Raw genomic sequence first — 23,355 nt, forward strand, 5'->3', positions numbered from 1 at the left:
GGGTCCTTCATCAAATGTAAAGCCGGGATAGCTGCTAAGGAGGTCATTACATCGTATAGAAATGAATGGGTTTCTGGGTGGCACAGAAACAGGTAAGCAAACTACCCGGTCGAGTCCCAATCAGGGTGAGCAATGACCTTGTGCAAATTTAGGCCATTGAGAACAACCTCTTCCCCCATTCCTTTCAGTGTTGTGGGTCCAGGGGTCACAGGTGCAAACGTGTCTTCTTTTGACAACTTTGTCGGCTGGGTACAGTGGTTTGGCGATTCAGTATACCATCAGCAACCTCACAGTACTTAAAAGCACCAGGCTGGAATTGGGCTGAAAATGAAGAAGGCACCCTGCTTCCAATTTCACAGTGATGGAGGATGAGTAGGATGCTGAAGTTGGGATAAGCAGTTGTTATGACCAAGTAATGGATCTGCGAGCACAATGACAAAGAATTAAAGGACTGAGGCTCCAGCAAGGTTCTTCTTAACAGAAAGCAACAGCAGTAGAGCAATGGGGCCAGGATGCACAATGAGGGTGCACTGCAAAATGTTCAGCCCCAGATTGTGCGAGATCCAGGCAACAGGAGGAGTCTCCATTCTGGATCATGTGTGCCAGCTGTGTGCCGGCATGTAGTTCTTCTAAGCGCCAACAGGATGATCACCAGTTCAAAAGAGAGAGGCACCATGGAAGGTTTCCCTTGTTGAAGCAAGAGCAGATCCTCACCTTGCAGTAGACGGCTTTGGCAGTGTTTGTCCCAGTAGAAGCTTCCATTGACCGACTAGCTGAATGTCTCCAGATCCTGATATGCCAAAACCTGGACAGGATGCCTCCACCCACCTATCTGGGGACATACTGCATTCAAACTCTGGACAGTCAGGTGAGGTACAGGCATGCCATCACTCAGGTTTGAAATTTGTTTTGGATTGTCTGCAGCCCTTTACCCAGCCCAAACCAGTTCCACATAAAACAAAGGCTACTTCCTGGGCTCTGAGAAGATGCCAATATATGGCTATTTCCAACTACTACCAGGGAGGAAGATTGCCAACCAGGTCAGTGAGCAGAAAAGGTAGGTATTCAAAGATAAGATTAGTCATTCTCCAGCATTGGATCTTTCATAAATTCACATGATGGTTTAACATTTCCTGTCTTCAGGCTGGGAATCCTTGGTAACATTAAAGTACTTTTCATTTGAATTTGAAACTGCAGTCGCTTTAGTGTTCTCTTAGAGTTGTTTTGGGTCAGCTGGCCACGCAGTCAATAGGGAGAGTCTCCCTTAGCGCCACTCCTAGAGCCCCTCTTCAGATTATCATAGTGCACATGAAAGTGTCAAGATGAGTCAAGAAGAGCCACATGTGGGGCAGGTGAGAGGGTTGCACGTGGATATATGAAAAATAACAATGCAGAAGAATGGGAATTACAGGTAAGTAACTTATTCCTTCTCCATTATTGGATCTTTCATAAATTCACATGCTGTTTGAATAGATTAGAAAGCAGTATAGATATTTTCATACAATGCAAAATGGGCGGAGGAAGTAGTCTCACCTTCGGGAAAAGCTCACCTTATGCGGACAGATAGCTCTGCTCTGCATGCATGACCCTGGACTCATCTGTGGAATCCCTATCAACGCAGTAGAACCTTGAGAAGGTGTGGACAGACCTCCACATGGCAACCCTGCTTGTATCCAACAGCGGGACACCGAAGAGGAAGACAGTGGTGGAAGAAATGGATCTTGTGGTGCGCGCTGTAGGTTGATGAGAAAGTGGCTTATTCATGATGCAGTGACAGTAAGATGTGCAAGCCGATAGCTATTGGGAGTTGGAGTACTTATACATCCCCTTGCCTTAGGAACCAAAAGTCACAGACAATTAAGATGACTTGCAAAACTGCTGTGTACGGGCAACATCATACTTTAAAGCCCACATTATGTCTAAGGAATGCAGAGAACGTTCTGCCAACATAGAAGGAGAGTCAAAGAAGACAGGCAAGAGGTTGTGATGGAGGCAGTCCAGAGCCAGTCTTGGTCCTGAGAGTAAGGCAACTCAGGGATACACAACCCTTATCCCTTCCCCTTGTGCCATCTTATATGTTGGCAGTGCACCCTTGTCTCATACTATACCTCATTGCCAAAATGCTTGGTAGTGTTTTTTTCTTTCATTTTTTGGGATTACAAAGATAGAAGAGAATGGAGAAGAGAAACTCCAAACAACAAGATAAACTGCCTATGAGACCTGCCAGCAGAACGGGACAACAGGAGCCGCTGCAGTACTAAAGAGACCCAAGCACAGTTGAGTCAGCGTTGAGCCACCCAACAATGAAGAGAGAGCCACGAGAGGTACCCGCAGCCCAATGCGGCATTCAGGGAAATAGAGAAGGGCTGTCCAGATGCATTCTCAGACACCTGCATAAACAAGCTGACTCCTCCCCCCAGACCACCAAGGAATGTTGGGGCAGACACGGGTCACCACTGTTGAACTTGCTCTATTGTAGTAACACCAAAAACAGAGACTTGACCATTGCACATGGTGGGGTGGGACGCAGCCCCCTTGTAAAGTCTACCCCATGCACATACACCTGCCAGGAGGGGAATATAGATCAAGATTGGCTAGGGAAAGCTGGCCAGTCAGACGGAACTGTAAGCAGGGGACAGGAAACAGGAACTGTGGATTATTCAGATGCGACCAGCAGTGGAGATGGAGCACAGCATGAGGAAGGAAGAGTGGCAGAGTGTGGAGGCATTTATTAGAGAAAGGTGAGGCATTGGTTTAATTACTGCAAGAGTACTATAGAGTGAGTGTACTTGTTTGTTGGACAGGTGAATATAAATTAGTTTAAGGAGTGAATGTGAATTGAATGGCACTGAGGGTGAAAGGAGGGTGTTAGGATTTCCATAATCAGTCCTGAGTTGAGGATTTTGTGAGGCCACCCTATTATGGTGAACAGGGAAGACACTGAGAGGTTAGCCAAAACCAATTAAAGTGCGGTAGCAGGAGACCGGTCAAAGCTCAGTCTGAGGAAGGGTGTGAGAGTGGTCTAGGGCTACAAAGAGTCCACACAGAGCAGCACCAGTAATTCCAGTTAGGAAAGTAAGTATATGATAATACAATAACTTTTAAGCCCTTAGTTACACGTTAAGCAGATAAAAATCAAAGGTAAATATTGTCTCACAAAACCTTATAAAACATAAAAAATAATCTGAGGGACCTCGACGTATGAAGGACCATGGGTACAACAGACGTCACACTAGGGATAGCATTACAGACACGCCCAATCGACATCCCTTTTCGAACTTCGAAAACAAGTCATGCAATACTCTACACATACCACTAGATGGCGGCCTATGCAAAGCATGTGAATCTATGCATATCCACAAGCCTCAAGAATTACGATTACGGTAAGTAATATATGCCATATACATCCACCCTTAAGAGAAATAGAATTGCATATGAATCAATTATCGTGCAATGCAAGTGAATAGTCAGATGCATAGAATAGATATATCTCTTTAGAATCAACACACAAAAGCTTCTGTAATTTATTTATGAAGTCCAACCCTAAAATGGTTTGGAGAGTTGTGCCCAAACGTCACCAGTTCCAAAACATATACTTCTTTAGCTAGGTTTATATAGAGATTTGTAGTGCCAGTCGTTATGATTAATAAACCAAGTTCCAAAGTTAGATAAAAGTTCAAGTAAAGTTCAGGTAAATACTCAACTCAATTCAACACACTAGGATAGGCCTAGAGAAGGATCATCAACCAAGGTGCCACCACCAAAGGTAAGGTAAGAGTGAAGTAGGGCCAGGACTTTACACCCAATGTAATCGTATGGAGGTGTTAGGCAAGATCGTATGCAGTACCCTTAGGGTGCACTACAACAACCCTGACCTCCTGGCAGTAGTAACCCAACCTTTGGTATAAGTCTGTACTACACAGTTTGGTAGTGTGGACAAGTAGCCAGGCTTATCTCTAGAGGGGTCAATGTGAGCTGTAGGGGAGTTACACAGAGGTTCACAGTGACAAGTATTCCAGCAGACACTTACACACAGGGTTTCTTGATAAACAAATATTAATTTATTTACCAGTAAGTTAATGTAAAACTTCTTCAGAAGGGAGCACTGTAAAACACCACACAAATATACTTCAAAATTACACAATCTCTTAGTTCAGAATCAGTAAATACCCATTTGGGATGGCATATAGCAGAGACCTACACCCACAGGTGACTTCAATTGCTAGGGTGTTGTTTACATTAATGTATTACTGTTGGCATTCAGAATTAGTTAAGAGCAAGTAAAAAAGAAAAAAGTATTAGAGCAAACAAGTTACCACAAATATTTCTTAAGCAGGCAAATACTTTCAGATCCCCCAATCAGAGTCATTCAGTTAAAACAGGCTAAGCCCAAGTCAATAGGCAAGAGTCTAGATAGGCTGAAGCACTTCTTTGAAGGTAAGTAGAAAGGTCTTTGCACAATGTTTCAGAAGTCTTAGAAGAAATAGATGAATCAATGTAGGGCCACAAGCTGTTAGACTTGTGAGTAGTAGAAGATGCAAGCAACTCTACAGCAAGAGGTAAGCTATCTTAGACTTTGTACAGTACCTTTAAAATGAAGAAAAGATGCAGCAGATGACTCCTGTTCCTGTGCAGCTCTGCAGATCTCACTGTTCCTGGTCCTCAGTTTTGGGGACAAGAGGGGGGACGTCGGGGGACTCCTGCACTGCACTGGGACGGTCAAAACTTGCAACTAGCAAACTTCACTTTCAGTGGCTGTTCAGTGTTTCAGCTCCTCGCGTCTACTGCAAATAGCAACACTGCGGTTCCTGGCTGTCGAGATGGACTTTCCTTGCTTCTGGGATCCCGCACTCTGTTGAGGGGGCTCAGGCTCGGTCAGTCCTGCTTCCTGGGAGTCCGGATGATCTTCCTGGAGCTCTAGACCAGCTTAAAAGTAACACACACAATTTGGTGTTCCTCTCCCTGGCTATACGGTTTCCAGCATCAACTCTGTGGAAATTCAACCAGCTCTGAGATGGATGTCCAGGTGGTTTACTTTGGAGTTGATTTGTCCCACCAACTCAAGGGGAGTAGTCGTCCTTGCAGGGGCTTCTCTGTCAATACAAATTTGGAATTTCAGCACAGCAGCAGGGCTTCACTGGGCAAACCAACGTTCCAGGAGTTGCAGCAGGCGTCCTCTTCAAGTTCTTCTTCAGTTCCTTCATCCAGTGGTCGACTCTGCCTTCCAAGCCAAAAGCCTTGACTTTTATTCAGTTCTCTCCCATTCAATCCAGCCTAGCTGTCAGTCACCCAGCAGGGTGGCTGTCCTTGCTGGACAGTCAGCCAGCCAATCACCACAGAGTGCATTTGGGTCTCCTAGGAGACTAAGCAGAGGGGGTTTCGGGCACCTCCCTCACTTCCTGCCTACCTCAGAGACCCTGGAGCCAGAGGCGGGGTTCACTCGTGAATCCCACCAAAGGCAAAGCGAACAATGGGACCAAACCTGGTTTGGCGCGCAGAGTAAATCTCAAGAAGGACCTTTCCACAAAGAAATGGGTAAAAAAGAACGGGACCATTTTGAAAAAAATGGCACCCTTGGGTGCTTTACTGCAGCTGCGGACGCAGCCCGCGGTAAATGCACACCACAGTAGTTAAAACGAAACAACTGCCACCAGCCATTCAGTGAGGAAAGGGTAACATAAAAAATGTTACATGAGAAGCTAGAAAAAGGAGATACTAGGTAACTCCTCCAGCACCCTATTTTAAGATAGTATGTGCTGGGTCTAGAAAGTTACAAATGTAAGTAAAGTCAATTTCACTTTACTGCTCTTGGAAACAGTAGTTTAACCAAGAGAAGGTATTCAAACCTTTGGGAAATCTGAAAGACTTCCCTGTGCCACTGCACTGAAGGTGCTGTGTGACACAATATAAAAGATGATGCCTATGGAGTTTGTCAGACTCCACAACCAAAAGAAACACAGTGTTAAAAAATCACATTAAAATATTTGTGAGAGTGGGAAAAAGAGTCTCACTCTCTCCAGGTTGAAAAAAATCAAGTGCCCAAAATCCAGCAAAGTTGCTGGGTGTCTCTAAGGTGGAGGGAATTAGCACATTTCTGAGAATTCTCCCTAACAGTCTCCTTTAAATGTGGCAGCAACAGTGTTACTGCCGTGTTTAAGGGTCCGCCCAATCTCGAGTCTGGCGGGTTTACCCCCTGCTCACGCCGGAAAAATGCCCATTTTGGACAGGTGAGCGCTAACGCTAATAAAGTTGGGCGGTATCCCAGCCAAGTTACTGCCCATCTGCCCAAGATACTGCCCAACTCGTGATCAGGCCCTAAATCTCCACCTTTCCACCTGTTTTCGGCGCTATTACCGCAGCCGGTAATAGCGCTCAAAATCCCCATAGAGTCCTATGGACTCTCAAAAAAATTGGAATTACTGCCTTACCACTACTCGGGATCCGGCACCGAACCGAGTAGCATTAATGCTATTTGTATTGGCGGTATGCCAGTGCAATCACCACCAGGATACCGCCAAAGCCCGGATGAGGCCAACAGTGTTTTCTCACTTGGTAATGGCTGCAGGTCATTAAGGCTTACATAAATATTGTGATTACTTGATTCCAGTGAAAATCAGTTCAACTAGCTGCACCCAGTGAATCATATGTCTATTTAGCAATCTCTGTCTCTCTCTCTCTCTCTCTATCTCTCTTTCTCTCTCTTTCAGCTACAGCCACCCAAACCATTACAGAGAGCAATGTAACCAGAGAAAGACACATATTTCTAAAAAGGGGGCGTATAGGGGGGCATTGTGCTTTTTATTGATCAAATTAGAATGAGAGTGATAGAGGCATCCCCGAGGTTGGCACCAGCCTGGATTTCAGAGACGCACATTGTCATTACATGTGTCCTGCATTAATGTCACCGTCACTGCCCATATTGCGGCAGGTGAGGAGGGGGTCCGCTATAGGCTCTTCCAGAGTGCTGTGGTTCTGATAGAACTTCTAAGGGAACAGACGAACAGGGTGCAGGGTCTACAACAGCATTTGTTATTTTCTGTTTTGTGTTAACTATTAGTGTTTGTACAATCAACACGCAAAATTAAAATATTGTGCTGATGATGATAGGAGAAACAGATCATTGGTTTTAATCAGATTATGTCACTTTCCAGGCAGAAAGGACATTCTGAGCAACAAAATAATGTATATTCTCAGCAAATGAAGCTGTTCAAAAATAAATCTTTTCATTGTTTTTGTACTGTTAACTGCCCTTTTTTAAAGGCTTTTTTACAATTTGTATTTCTAGTGAGCAACCTCAGTATATTATGTATTCTTAATAAGAATGTCTTACTGAGGAAAGCACATTATCAAAACCGAGAATAGCCATATAAATAATTTTCTGTCTGAAGGTTATCTTTCCAAGATGAGCAGTTTGTTACACCAATTCTTCAAATATTCATGTGAGGTATCAATGAGGACCTCTGGCTGCAATGCATACAATTAAATAGCATTTTCCGAACAAAAGAATGATTTCCTTTTTTTAAATATTTCTGACAAATAAGTCTGTGATATAATAGTTTTATGCCTGAATCACTAAATACATAATACAGACTAGGCTTGGTGCTCATTTTGTTTTTACAACACTCACCCTAGTCTTAAAGAGTTTGTAACATTGAACCACGTCTACTCATTTGGACAGCCTCAAGGTTTGGATGTGAGGATAACAGAGCTGGAATGTTTTTTACTGCCTGAGAGATAAGTGGACCCAATTGAAATATGAAGAAGTGCTTCTCAGTGGGGAAGTGAAGACTTGCACTTGCTCAGTCCCCAATGCACAGACATCCTTGGAGAGATAGAGATATGTGTGAGGATTTTTGGGACTGCCTTCTTTTAATCTGCATTAAATTGGCTCTGCAGACAAATTAGCCATGCCCTTTCCTTTTACGAGTACTGTGCTGGTGCTCTTTCATCTATGCAATAAAGCTTCATTTTGTATGTTTGTGTCCCCCACCAAAGGTTCCTAAATTACAATTTATTTAACTTTGCTGTGTTATGTAGCATTCAAGCGGTCACCCATTCTTCACTGCTTGAATTAACATGTTCACTGATTTGCAAACTGTGATCAGAATAATTTCTTTGCTGCCAACTTGCCTTGAAATGATTGAGCTGTTAAGTGCCTGAATAGGCTGTGCTAACCAAAAGAGAATAATTTATTTGATGTATTAAACTTTGTATTAGATTTTGTAATTCCCTCTAAAAAGGAACGGGCTAGTGGCGGCCTGGCTATAGGGGTTAAGTCAAACCTACATTTGACCCCTTTTCCGTACCTTCCAATTTAACTGTATTTGATGATGGGAGTCTTAGACTCCTCTACCACTTATTCAGAAAGAATGTAAATTATCGATCTTTACGACCCCCCTGGGGCCTTAGAACAAAAACCATTCAAGGGATTCTGGAAAGCTCTATCTGACATGGTTTGAAAATTCTCCTGTAGGCCGCGTAGTGATTGCTGGCGACTTTAACACAAGAGATCTACACCTAGCGACCTCGATAGGCGCACCAGACCATAGCTCTTGGCACAAATTAATGGATCATTTCGATTTGATGTTACTTGATTTCCTTTCCCCTGGCTCACAATTGAGTAATTATACTTGGTTAAACGGTATTGTTAGATCACATATTGATTATGTTTGAATGCACTCGGCATTGAAGCTTAGTTGTGGCTCGATTAAGGTAACGCATAAGAGATTGAGTGACCATGCAGTTCTTAGTTGGTCTATGGATGCGATATGCCAGCCCAATCAAATTCTTAGAAAATTAGAGCTTACCTCGAACTTCCAAGGCAATCGCTTACACTGGTCAGCCAAGAACATTCAATTCACAAATAACTTTTTGCCTCGAGACAAGTTAAGCCTGGTAGAAGCTCTGAGCTCGGCGAATTGGGATCTTGGTAAAATGCTCATTACCATAACACAACCTCTCCCAATAAAGATCTGGAAATGTAGCAGCAATAACATTCTTGAAAACAGCGCTCCTTTCAATCCTATCATAGACAGTAAGAAAAGTCTGTTTCGAAAAGAATGCGTTGCTGTTAGAGCCAATCCCAGGCTGAATAAACAAGAAAATCAAAAAGCCCTTATAATATTGACCACCAAACATATAAACTGGCCCAAACAGCATAAGCATTCTACTAGAAACTCAAATTGGCAGAGGTTGTTCCATTGGTTAAAAATGCACAACACAGCAATTTGTGGTCTGGATATAATGCCTTCCGCAAAGCATTATCCCCTATTGAATTGAATCCTATATCCCTAACATATCCAGGAGCTTTTTTATACCCTGAATAAACTTGCACTTGACACCTTAAACGACAGGCCCGGTTTTACAATGATAAAAGCATCTCCGACACAGTATTTTTCAAATTTAGATTTTCAGGAAGAAATTCTTATCAGACTAATAGTTAAAACAAATGCTTCCCGCTCAACCGGCACAGATGGCGTTCCAAATATAGTCTTTAAAGATCAGCCGGAATTATGGGCAAAAATACTGAAAGCTCCTTTCCTACATATAGAACAGACTGGTATTATGAGTTGGCAAAGTTCTATATTGGTTTCAATATTTAAAAAAAGTAATCGACTAGAGCCATCAAATTATCTCCTTCTTGCAATGATGGACTCTAGCCAAAAGATATTCACCAATTGTATTCTACATACATTTACCACCTGGCTTGAGGATATAAAAGTCTTCAGTGTCTTCCAAACAGGACGTTTTTAGTACAATTATCAACATCAGTGCATTCCAATTTCTTAACACAGAATATGAATCTAAGAATGGCTTAAATCTTTTCTGCTGTTTCATTGACTTCAGTAAGGCCTTTGTTCTATTTTCTAGACCCAAACTTTGGGCAAAGCTGAAACAATGGGGGATAGAAGCAACTCTGCTGTATTACATCCAGCAGTTAAATTCCAATACCTCTATCTCTATACGGTTCAGTTCAGAAGGTTATCATTCCGACTATTACCAAACATACCCGTGCCTGAAGCAGAGATGCCTGTTGGGCCCTACTTTGTACAACGCGTACACTGCTGATTTAGAGCCTAACTTGCATCAGGCTCGCAATTTTCCCCCACAGATAACCGGCACAAAGATCATCAGTTTGTCGTACGCCGACCACATACTAGTTTTCAATCAAACACCGATTGGCTTATAGCGCTCGATCGCTGACTTAAGGGAATATGCAAAAGAAAACAATATGATAATTAATATACTGAAAACAAAGACGATGGGCGTCATTATAAGGATGCCGGTCCGGGAACTACAGTACCGTTAAGCATGCTGGTACCGTAGTTCCCAGACAGGCAAACCTTGAATTCTGCTTGCGGGTGCCATTGCGGCCACCAGGTCTAACCTGGTGGCCGTACCGGCTCCCACAAGCAGAGCATGTTGGATCCACTGGCACCGTTGGTAACAGTGCTGGTGCATCCGGCTTCCCCATTCTCATTGAGCCCTATTGGGCTCAAATGGGAATGGGGAAGAATATTTTCCGGTGCCCAGGAATGGGCAAATACCAGTTCCGGCAAGGCCGTAATGACCCAGTAATTGTCCATTCCTGGGCGCCGGAAAAAAGAAATACTGGCAGGAGCCGTGCCTGTATTACAGGCACGGCTACCGCCAGCTTCGTAATGAGGCCTGATGTGTCTTGGAAGGACCTTTTCCACTAGAGAACGCTTCAAATGGAGCATTGATAAAATCACGTTGGAAAACACACAGGAATTTATGTATTTGGGCTTTCCGATCAAAAACTCGCTCATCATCCTCTTATGAGTCTCTCGTAACCGAAAAAATAAATGTGGAATAAAAGGCTTGTGATAAAGAACTATGTAGAGCATCGCAGGGGCCACAATATCGAGGGGTTTGTTGAGATATACAAAAGGAGCATTATTCCCTTAATTTTATATGCGTTGAAAGCACGCGCATGTAGGATGGTTAGGGAGGCTTAAGGCAAAATTACTACGTTTTATAATAAACCTCCCCAAAGCTCTTCCAGTCAAGGCATTAAGGCTTGAATATGGCCTACCTTCACTTAACTCGCTATGGTGCACCCGAAGAGTTCTGCTTTTCGCTAATTTGCGAAAACTCAATCGAAGTTCTAACGCGCTGCTACAGCTTTTGGAAGAAAGTGTGGCTGACGAGGGCAACAACCCATTCATAGAGGAGTTAAAAACATTCACTGCAAACCACCTAGCCAATTTGGGCATTGAACTTGAAATATTTGACGATAGACCTGACTACGAAAAGATAAGCAAATCTAGAACTCAACAGTGGGATCTTGCCTCGAACATTGAAAAATTACAGAAATCCAAAAGGTACAGACGGTTTACTTATCAGAGCTTCCCGTGTAGTAAACTATGTAGCTACCTAACTAAAGCTCAGATTTAACATCCTGCCCACTAAAGAAGTGTAAGCTAATGGCATGTCTCTCTATCACAAGACCTCCTTTGTAGGCTTTGGCAAACAGACATTGAAACGAGTCGACACGTGCCTACCGCTTGTCCAGCTATGAAAGAGTGTTATTTGAGGGGCTATTCTAGTATGTCAGTTGTATAGATAATATACATGAAGATCAATTTTGGTCAACATTGTTTGGGGCTGAATCTGTTGTGATTACTGCCGCTGCTTTTTCAATATAGAATCGATAAAGAAAATTGAGTCATTATTGCAATGATATTTTATCAATTCACACATGATGATCACGTAGAAATACTGACTGTAAAATGTATGATTTATTTTTTATACATCTGAAGACATGATCATGAATTTCTTTTAGTATTCTTATGGGAAAAAGTGTACACATTTTAAACTGTTGTTGGCATTGTGATAAAGATGTGTGCTTAAGGTTTTGTAACTAAGCTAAATGCACCATAAAAAAAGATTTTGTAATTGATTGATTCAAGTGATTTTACTCTTTCTAAGTAAAAGGCCCAGTTGCCTAAAGAACCACCAGCCTGGATTTAGTAGCACAACATAACCATAGAAAGTTCTGGAAGGAGAACAAAACATTTGGCCATCCTTTCAATGAGCTGTTTCAGTACCACCTCTAACCAACCTCAATCCCTGATGTAACAAATGAAAGTTCATTGTTCCTGTTTATCTGAACCTTTTACCAACAGCTACACCCCAATGAGTCCTCATGGTGGCATGTCATGCCCTGCAAATGCCCAATATAAAGCATTGGCTATTCTGTGTTTTTTGTGCTGCAGGTGGACGAATTTTGCAAATTCCACGTGCCAGACTGTCAGATGGGGGAGAATATGTGTGTGTCGCCATTAACAGAGCTGGTGAAAACAAGAAAAATATCTTCCTCACAGTTTATGGTTAGTCATCACAATCAACTCAATTGCATGCCTATTGGAACGCTATTGCGGTAGTTGATCTTCGTTGTTTTTTGATCAGCGACCAAGGTCAACATGTTGTTTATTTGTACCCAGTCCCTCCGAGCATCAAGGACCAGAGTGGAGAGTCGCTTACTGTCTTGAACGTCCGTGTAGGGAGTGCAGTCATGCTAGAGTGCGAGTCGAATGCTGTGCCTGCACCCATCATTACCTGGTACAAGAACGGCCGCCTTATCACAGAGTCTACCAATGTGCAGGTCTTGGCAGAGGGCCAGATGCTGCAGATCAAAGGGGCTGAGGTAACTTGCTCTACCACTCTTCTACTTTACCGTGATCTTTTCTGGGTTAAATGTCTATCACACAAGGAACTCAGTATATGCAATCCACCCTGCTTATATTATAGATGGTTTCTAGGCCCACAGGTTACTTACTATTCACCCTTCAGCATCCTCGCTAGTAAAATATGGATATGTTCTGAACCATGTAATTCCACCTGGAACAAGTAGTGTAATTCCGGTTTAGCAAAAGGTTCCGATTTGGACATGCTTGTCTGCATTCTATTCTTCAGAATCAGAACCCATCTTAGCTGAAATAATAGCAGACAGCCTAAATGCTATGCTAATAAAAAGAAATGGAAATGGGGAAAGACATATTTTGAAAATTGCTATAGAAATTTGCTATAGAGAACGTGCTTTCACAATGATCGCATCCTAATTTTCTATGCACAAGCTGTGCCAAAGTATCTTCTTACTGGGAAAATGCCCCCTCTCAACTTCAATAATTTGAAGCAAAAGCTTGGAATTATGTCAAAATGTATAGGCAATGCCACTCTAAACAAGACAAGGCAGCCTCCTCTTAAACGTGTTTATCATTCGGAGGCACGCATCACCTTGTTAGGCGAACTTCTGTGTGATTGAGTCAGACATGATTTTCTAACCGAAATGTGCCCCATGCCTTTTTGATGCCCTGTGGCCGTCTGTTTGAATAGCACCTCCTTCACTTGTTCAAAATTCATATTAGATTTAATCATAACTGGATGGTGTGAAAAAGGCAGGCTTGAAATAAAGCACAATGAATTGCTGCTTGCTTTTTGCAGGTTTCTGACACTGGCCAGTATGTGTGCAAAGCCACAAACATCGCTGGGCAGGACGATAAGAACTTCCATCTCAATGTGCATGGTGAGTAATAAGCCTCTGTCTACTATACTGCATGTTGCCATTGAAGCTACTATAATGCATGTTGCCATTGAAGGGGCAATCTCCCACTAAGCCTGTCTATCCTCTCGTTACAATGTCTTCAGTGCCACCTAGTATCGATGGACCTGAGGAGGAGCAGGTCAGCGAGACCATCAGCAACCCAGTCACCTTTGCTTGTGATGCCACCGGGATTCCTCCACCGACATTGACCTGGCTAAAGAATGGCTATCCTATTGGTAATTTAATTGTGCTCTCCTTACACACTAAACTGCATCTGCTAAACTGAGAGATTGGAAGGTGTTTTGAGTGAAATTCTCCCCACTTTGTGGGTCCCCCAGCATGTTTGCTCGACTATTGGATTTTTTGACTGATTCTCCTGAGTGAGTGGGAACCATTTTCCACACTCACTCATTCTTTTACTCTAACCCGGGGAACCCTTTTTGCCTCTTTTTGATACTTTTTAATGGAGTGATGCTTTCCTTTTCTGGCACCTACCTTTTATATTTGCAGCACTCAGCACCTCTGTGCAGTGTTTCTTGGTAGCTCCTTGAGCTTCCCTTTTTATTTTACCTGAGTTAACACATTTTACCAGGGCAGAGTGACACTTTTTTCCCACCTCTATTTTATTTTGCGAGATCAGCACACACAACCTTAAGTGGAGTGCTGAGGGGAAACATTGTCTCCCTTTCCTCTTTTTTGCAGTAACATTTAGTTACTGTTCCAAGTTCATCTGACAGGCTGGTGGCAGTGTACTTTTGTGCACAACCTTTTGTGGAGTTTAGTCACAGACTGCTTTCGCAGCTGCAGTAAGGGACACAAGAGTCACCATTTGCCTAATTTGATGGCTGTACATTTGTAAGCCATGTTCTTGATGGCTGTACATTTGTAAGCCCTGTTCTTGATGGCCTGTTCTTTCTTGATCCTTCTTCTGAGCCTTCTTCTACCTGTCTGGGTGGGGGAGGTCTTGATGGGCCTTTTTTTCCTTGGTGGAATTCCTTTGGAAAGTCTGCCAGGAATCTCTGGGTGCCTGAAAGGACAGGAAGTTGGGGAGGTGACCGAAACTCCCCTGGTCTTTATACTGCAGTACGCCTGCCTGAAACCAGTTTGTGCTGGGAGGCTGGCTGTCCCCATTGGACAGTCACCCCCCAGGTTTGAATGGATGCATGTCTGGTGATTGGTGGGCTCAGCCGTTTTCCTCCATAAAAGATGAGGGTCCTGGAGCAGAAACTCAGAGTCGACCACTGGACTGAAAATCCTGAAGAGGAATTTGTAGGACATTCCCTGCAACTTCCAGCAACAACCAGAGCCCATGAGTGACTGTTGCCGACCCAACCCTGGATTCCGAGCAACAGGGGCAATCTCAGTGAGACTTCCTCTGCTGGACTGGTGGGCTTTGCAAACTGCACTGATGCACCATCCCTCAAAGAGCTGCAACCCCCCCACACCCGGGCCTGCAATCTCCCATTACCCTGGGACCTGTGCCATTTTGCAGTGCATCATCTTGTGAAGTGCGGTTTCAGCTGAAACCTTTTGTGCATCCCTCTGGGCCTACAGTGACTCTTTCACACTCATAGACGTCCCTTCAGCCGAGTCCAGGACTGAGAACCGGAGAGAGGTCTGCCGAGCGACAACCGTCACTGCCTCAAAGCCTGTGAGGGGCTCCATTGAGCCAGTGCCATGAAGATCATTTGCTTGGTTGCCACTGCAAGAGTGCAACTGCCTGATCCCTCCAAAGTTCCTTCTTCAGCCACCAAGGTCAAGAAACCCGAACCAGGGTCTGTTGTCGCCTCACCTTGGGGTCCGTCCTGTGACATTGTGCTCGTCAGTGAAAAGGTGTTGTCCGACTCCTAGGTACTTTCCTGGTGCTTGCTGCATTGTTTTTATTGCTCCTGGGGGCTGCATTTAATTAATCCCAGCACTCCTCCAGGCCCAACATTGATCTACATTGCAGTAGCAGCCCATTGTGCACTGCTTTGCCTTGTCCTTGGGGCAATCCAGGTAGCGAAATAATGAATTTCCTTGCCAAAGTAAACCTGAATGTTATCAACCTGCAAACTTGAGTTTCTGCTGGACTATGCTTTTTTGATCCCTGAACTCTGCTTTCTTGCATTGTCTTCCTCTGTCTTCGGTCACTGGTGCCCCAGTGTCCCGTCTGACTTTGTGAGACTCACCTAAAACAGGGTTGGACTTTATAAGAAAGGCTAAGCTAAAGTTAAAACAGTTCGAAAAGTTTCTATAACTTTGTATATATGTTTCAGGAGGTTTGATTAGGAGATTTGTTACAATTATTGCTATTCTGAAGTATCTAACTACGTGAATATTGCAACTGTTCACCTATTATATTATTGTGTGATAGTACTTAGTTTACTTGAATACTACAATCCTTAGTGTTTATAAATAAATACCTATTGTTTATATCACTCCTAGTGTGTATGCATTTCCTTGACCTACGAGTATGCTATGAGTTCTGTGTGTCTCACTACAGCCCTCCTCCCACCTAGACTAAGCCTGGCTGCGCAGCCATTGTTACCAAACCTTTGGTAGTTCAGGCTAAACCTAATGGGTAACCCTGTTCACCAAGGGCAGGCTTTCTATAGTCTTATCCCAGACTGGACTTTGCAAAAAAAAAAACTAACAGAAGATGAAGTTCTGTCTGCAACTTCAGCTGTCAGGAATGTGGTCACATGGATTATGACGAACATCTTTTTACAGACTGGTCATAGAACAGCCACCAAGCATACATGAATTGCAGTTAGTGCAGACAGTAACCTCAGAGGTGAAATATTCACTAACCAGTACCAAAGCCACAAAGTCAGCCAATCCCCTAATAAGCAAGTAAATGTTAAACAATTAAATATAAGTCTTCATTAGGCATCGAACCGTAGAGCAAATATTTGAAGTCTAATTAATGTTGACTGGGAAAAGGCTCTACCTGAAAACAGATTGCACCTCAAAAAAAAAATATATATTTTTTTAAATAGTTCACTAATGCCATTCATTCTCCTTTCCCGTATCCTGAAAGAGAAGCTTAGTGTTCCCACTGTTTAAAAAAGGACTGATGGCTGACCCTCACTGTTACCGCCCAATTTCACCCCTGGATGTCTCAAGCAAGATTTTCGCAAGTTGTAGTTGTCTTGCATCGAGGCAGGAAGATTGGGCTTCAGAAAATAATGTTTTGTTAGATAGGCTGGCTTTAGGAGAGGCTTTTCTATAACGCACCAATGCATTTTGTTGAATACCATTATAGAAAAATATACACAAAATTGAGACGTGGCTGAGTATATGCTGCCTTCCTAGACCTGTCTAAGACCTTTGATTCAATCCATCGCTTTCTGTTCTGGAAAAACCTGCACCACATTGGTGTACTGCAGAAGTTCCTTCAGTTAATCCAACTGCTGCATCAGGATACGTCAGCTGCTGGCCGCTGCTCCAAGACAAATGATTATTCAAAGAATGTGCAGACAAACAGGAGGGTGGGGGGTGGGGGGTCAAACAAGGCTGTCCCTTGCTCTGTTACTTTTTATTCTGTTTCTGTAAGATTTCAACAAGAATAACCCTTCAGCTAGGCGCATCTTCCCTTTATAAAATGGCACTAAATACAGTTCTCTTACTAGATCTTTCCCCTGGCGGTCTACAGCAGAGTCTACTGTATACAAATCTATATTTTAATTATCTTGTTTTGAAATTAAATCTGACAAAAACAAAGATTATGATTTTTGGAAAGGGATGGGCCAAAGATTTGTTGGTTTATTAATAATGTAAGATAAGGGGCCTCGTCACAAGTCCGGCGGTAATCCGGCACAATTTCCGCTGAGCGGAAGTAGCTTTACTGCCGGGTCGTGAGGCGGAATTTAGCGGCCAGTGTAAATTGCACCAAAACAGCAGCGCTAATAACGCTGCCGCTGGCGACCCAAGCGCTATTAGCGCCGACGGAAATTGCATCACCGCCAGAATGGGAAGCATTGCAACGGCCATTTTGAAAAACACAATCCATCAAATATCTCCACTTCCTGCAGCCATTCGGACCTGGAAACAAGCCATAATGTCTCAGGAGAGGACCAGAAGCAAGGTGGTGGAAAATCGACTCAGAAAACCAAAGTTTAGTGAGGGGGAGCTGGTGGACCTGACTGATAAGGTTGTTGCTCACACTGATAAGCTATATGGCCTTCGCCAAAGAAAAACAACAGCACATTGCAGGATAGCCATCTGGCATGCCATCAGCCAGAAAGTGACAGCTGTGGCCGGCATCCTCCGTGATGGGGAGGATTGTTGCAAATGATCAGGGTGCATGGGCTGTTGTCGCAACACCACCGGTAGAGCCTTGCCACAGGAGGAGGAACTGTGGAGCCACTGGTTCTCACCGCCTGGAAGAAAAAGTGCAACACAGTGCTGGGCAATGAGGGAATCGAGGGAGTCGTAGGTGCAAAGGCAGATACTAGCAGCCACGAGGCAGGAGGTGAGTCACTGCCCCCTCACCCCCACAACAAGTGCATGCACAAATGACAATCTAGCATAATATGCCCCAGTGGACAGAAACACACGTCAGCAGACCCAGTAGCTGGGCATGCCAACAGGGTGGAGTGAGGGGGTGGCACATCAGCCACCCTCCACAGCAGCCACAGGGCAGGGCACCAAGGGCATTGCAGCAGCAGGAAGGGGTGGCAAATGAACTATGCAAGTGCCAAGCACATCACACCCCTGCTGGTGCACCCTGTGCCACCGGGACTGTGGTGCGTGAGCACCCACGACACTGTGCAGCAGTCACTCCAGCATGTTAGGTAGGAATTGGTGCAGTCTCACTGTGTGAGACTACACACGATTTATCTGCTTGGTATTAGGTAACCCATCTTTTGGTATGGGTCTGTACTACACAAGTTGGTAGTGTGACTGAACAACCAGTCCTATCTCAAGGGGGGTAAATGTGAGCTGTATAGCTGTGCAAGTGAAATCCTTCAATACAAGTAGCCAAGTAACACTTACACTCAAGGTTTCAGTTATAAATAGTTATTTATTTATTTAACATCAGTTCTGGTAATCCATTCTTTAAAAAGGCAATTGTTTGTAACAGTCAAGCAAACTTTGGAGTAACTTTTCAACAGTCAATACAGTTGATGAATACTCTTTGGATGTGCTTATACATTTCTCCTACACCCTGAATTGACTTCAATAACAGGGGTAGTATTGCATTTATATATAACACCAATATACTCTTTAGAAAGGAAGGGTTAAGGAAAAATACAAAGGTTAGAACCTTTACTTATAATGTGAGGACCATTGGGATCCTCCAATGAAATCTAGCTAAGACTTTCCCAGCAGAAAAAGTGTTCAACAAATGTCAACCTATGAGGGACAAGCAATGCCAAAGTCAATGGATTCAGAAGGGTGCCTTTAGGGAGCCCGGAGAGCCAATGTCGTTTGGACAAAGTCAATAGTTCTGGTGCACTTCTTGGATAAAAGTCTTTAGCGAAAGTCAGGTAGTTCAGAAAATCACAACAATAGGCACACAAGCTGTTAAGCCTGTGCAAAGGGAGTTGAAATCAACTCAGAAAGTTAAGCAGGTGCAAATCTCAAGTGAAACAGCATGACTTAAGGAAAGAAGGTAAGTACCCCCAAGGCCAAACAGGAGCTCTGGTTAGAAGAAAAGTGGACCAGTTGTATTCTGTATTGCTACTGCCATGCCTACCCTGTTTCATGAGCCTTAGTCGTGGGGACAAGAGGGAGGGCATCTGAAGGGCTCCTGCGGCAGTACTCGGGAAGGTCGTCAGCAGCTACGGGCTCTCTTCGATTCAGTGGCACTTCGCTGTTTCAGCGCTTCGCAAACTGCACTGATGCAGAACTAATGTCTGGTTGGACTTTCCTTGCTCCCTCGGTCCTGGACTCTGGTGAGGGGAATCTGGATCGGGATTTCCTGCTTCTGGAGTGTCCTTAGGAGGCTCCTGGAGCTTTTGGTCGGATTTATGCTGCAACAGAGGTTGCACTCGATTATGGACACTCGACCCCTGGCATTGGGTTTCTGCAGCAACAGAGAGGCACAGCAAGTCAGGGATTGCGCCAAAGTGGAGTTTGTCTTGGGGTTAGTTGGTCCCACTAACCCAAGGGAAGAAGTTGTCCTGTCTGGAGCTTCTCTGGCAATTCGAAAAAGGAGGTCAGCACAGCACCAGGGCTTCACCGGTACTTAGAGGTCCAGAAGGTTGCAGCAGGCTTCATGATTTCTGCTGCGGCTGTTTCTTCCACTGGTCGACTCTGCCTCTAGTCCCAAATCCCTCGCCTTTTGAGCAAGTTTCCCACACATTCACAGCCTAGGCTGTCAATCACACAGCAGGGTGCCTGTCCTTTCAGGACAACCAGCTGGCCAATCAGGACTGGTTTCGTTCAGGCACTTCTAGAGACAGAGGACAAGGGACTTTCAGCAACCTCCCTCAATTCCTGCCCTTCGAGACACACTGGAGCCCGAGGCGGGATTCAGGGATGAAGCCCGCCAAAGGCAAAACACACAAAAGGCTCAAATCAATCCCAACGCACACCACAAACAGAAAATGGTGAAAAAAAGAATACAGGGGCCATTTTGACAAAATGGACACCCATGGGAGCTGTACTGCAGCTGAGGGCTCAGCCTGCGGTAGAAAAGCACAATGGTAGTAAAAAGTAAACTGCTGCCACCAGCTATTTAAAGTAGTGAGGGTAACAACATTCTTTGCATGAGAAGGTAGGTTAAGGGGCTACTAAGTAACTCCCTAGCACTCCACACAGATGGTGTCTGCTGGACCTACAAAGAGAAAAGGTAACTACAATCAATTTCACCTTACTATTCTTGGGAACAGTAGTTCACCCAAGAAAAGGTATTTACCTTAAAATAAATCCAAAAGACTTCTCAGTGTCACTGCACTAAAGGTGCTGGGTGTCACTATACAAAAAACAGATGCCTATGGAGTTTGTCAGACTCCAAATACAGGGAAACATAAAATCCTAATCAGGGAAAAGCGCAAGAGGAAGTGAGAAAAAGTTAGTAAGTCATAAGTCCAGCAAAGCAGCTGAGGGTCTCTAAAGCGGTAGGAAATTAACACAGACATTAAAATTCTCCCTAACATTAACCATTTGTTTTTTTACCATTCATTTAATTTGGATCACTGACTTATTTATGTTGGAACTTCTCAAGTCTCTCTGCCATTGCAACCCTTTTTGCCTTACTTAAGGTATATGGTATTGGTCCCAGCCAATTGTTTGCAGTGGGGTAATTATACCACTCTACATTGGTTTTAGGGAGTAGATTGGTGGCACCTGTACTCTAGTTTTGGCTTCACCAAGGGTGCAAGCCATTTTACCACATTGATTGCCCAATGTACCTTTATTGACCTCCATTGGGACACCAATGTTTTTTTTTAAAATCCTGCTCTACTCTGCTATTTTTTATTTTAGTGCTCCCATTGTTCAAGGCACACAATGGCAGGTCTGACCACATGGGCTCTCTGTGAGCCCACATGCTAGTCTCCATATTGGTTTAAATTAGCTCAGGTTAGTATAGGACCCCTGGGTTCTCCCTTCCATTTCCTGTGCAAGTTGTCTAGGCTGAGTGACAGTCCTGTTGACCCACCAGTATGGTTGGTCATCTGACCTTTGCCGCTATACCCCTCTAGTGTTTGCACCACCTTTTTGCAGCAATACTTAAGGCTCTCCTTGTGCCTTCCTTTCTCTGTTGGCTGTTTGTTCTGCAATTTGACAGAAGCAGGTCTGACAACCTGCTGAAGGACTTTCTCCCTTTGATTCCCACAGTTTTCTGCCATTTTCTGAACTCACTTGGCTAAACTCGCTAAGTGCAATAGTTTGGGCATATTGTAGTTTGGGCTGTCTGCTCCTGGATGTCTAGTACTGGACGTCTAGTCTCCTGCTGCCTCCCATCATCTGCTGGGTCGAGCCTTTCATGCTGGAACTGTTATCTGTGATGTTTACTGTTGCTTCCCGTTCATCGCCAGGATCTTCTGCTTAGCTGTGAGTGGCTGCCATTGCTCAGAAGGGCACTGACAAGCCAACACGCCACCTGATCTGCTGCTTGGGATGTCCTAGGAGGCCTCCCGCTGTTATATCTGTTATGTCCTGGGATCATTTTCTGCTGGTCGGCCATCCTTTTTTGTCCACTCAGCCGCAAAAATCAATCTTTGCAGGTTTCCTCATCCTCCCGAGTCCTCTCCGCAGATTCTTCATTGCTGGCTTGAAAGTCGTCATCGGGGAAGGCTATTTGCTCCTTCCTTCATCATGGGAGTTGTCGTTGGCTCAGGGCTCAAGTACCTTGACACCAGATTCTGTAAACCACAGCTAAGAAGGAAGCCTGTACTTACCAATGTTGTTTTGCTGTGCTGAAGCTGTTTTTGCTGAACCTGCTGATGTTAATTCTTATCTCTAGGTCCTGGTGTGGGTGATTATTCAAGATACTCACCTTCAGCTGGTCCGGAGTCTAATTAATCTAGAGGCGAGTCTCAACTGCATCTCCATTTAACTACATTGGGAGTCCTTCTGCTCTGCTGCATTCTCCATCCTCCAACCTCTGGATCTCGTGGTTGGGGTCACCTGTGTTCACACCTGGGGTTGTTTGCCACAGAATCTACACCTGTGGGGTAAAAACAGACTTACCTCCATAAGTGGATGGCCCATTGACTTTGTCCCATTGATTCCAGTGGAAAATTCTACTATGTCCTGGAACTTTCCTAAAGTGACTCAGCCTTGGGGTGCTTACCTGCACCAGGAAATTGTTCTTGTACCCACAATGGGTTCAGTGAGCCCTAGACAAAGCACTGGAATTTTAGGACTTACCGCAGATTTTTAATGCATTTGTAATATCATGCTCTGCACTCACATTGTGAATGTATGATTACACGGTAGCTAATTTGTCTTGCCCGTGTAAATATTTTTCTCTGAAGTGCATTGCAAAGATAACTGTTTCTAAAATGTATCTTCAATTCTTGCATGTTTTTGGCTATGGTTCTGAATCATTTTCTACCCTGTATCGCTATGTTTAATTATCATGTGTGCATTTGTACTATGTTTAGAACTGTTCTCTATTGGGACAGAATTAATATGAAGTGTTGGTGTGGGCCTAAACGATTTCACACTGGTTTACAGTCAGGTTCAAATGGCTTGTTCTCTTATACTGCTTTCCCCTTGACTGTATGTGTTGAGCCCTAACCCTTGGTCAAGGGCCTACCATATAAAATAAGGGTGGGTTGTATCTTTAGAACACTTGGCTTAAATGTGCAGGCCCATAGGGGATTTTACCTGCTTTGCTGGGCTGTATGGTTTTTTTGCCCCCTCCCAACTTGTTAATTTATGTTGGGTGCCTATCTGAAATTGTGTACCAACATATAGGCAGTGGGGTGCGGAGAGTCTTTTTAGAGGTTTAGTTTCATAATATAGTGTGAGCCTTGTTACAAGTTTGGCAGTTTTTCAGTGGTTAACCTGCCATACTACTTCCAAACTCACTTACTTTAGTGCCCCTTGGACCAGTGGGTTTACCACAGGATTACAGGTGTTGGTAGGTGGTGTTAATCCCCATTTTTGGAGTCCACAGGAATCCATGGGGATTTCTGCAGAACGACTGCAAGCAGTCATTCTGCGTTGGTAATTCCACTGATTTTTCTAACCATAAAGTGGCGAATTTACCTCTTGCCTGGTGCTGAAGGAAAATCATCCACTTTAAGGTCAAACCTGTAGTTCGACAGTGCTGAAAAAACGGTGCTAATTCCATTGCCGCCAAAACAAATGGCAGTAACGGAATTACCACCTGTTTGCTCCTGCAC

At 44.0% G+C, this 23,355-nt stretch overlaps 1 protein-coding gene across 2 annotated transcripts in view; it reads left to right on the plus strand.

Annotated features, from left to right (window-relative positions):
* HMCN1 (hemicentin 1) overlaps positions 1-23,355 on the plus strand; it is a 1,785,366-nt gene that overhangs the window by 1,039,563 nt on the left and 722,448 nt on the right. For both annotated transcript variants that reach the window (XM_069641364.1, XM_069641365.1), the window contains exons 59-62: positions 12,240-12,353; positions 12,468-12,670; positions 13,468-13,549; positions 13,672-13,803. In XM_069641364.1, coding sequence (XP_069497465.1) covers positions 12,240-12,353; positions 12,468-12,670; positions 13,468-13,549; positions 13,672-13,803 — 531 coding nt within the window. The remainder of the gene's footprint in view (positions 1-12,239; positions 12,354-12,467; positions 12,671-13,467; positions 13,550-13,671; positions 13,804-23,355) is intronic.

This window comes from Ambystoma mexicanum, chromosome 1q (genome assembly GCF_040938575.1).
Source record: "Ambystoma mexicanum isolate Mex_15411 chromosome 1q, UKY_AmexF1_1, whole genome shotgun sequence".
NCBI lineage: Eukaryota > Metazoa > Chordata > Amphibia > Caudata > Ambystomatidae > Ambystoma > Ambystoma mexicanum.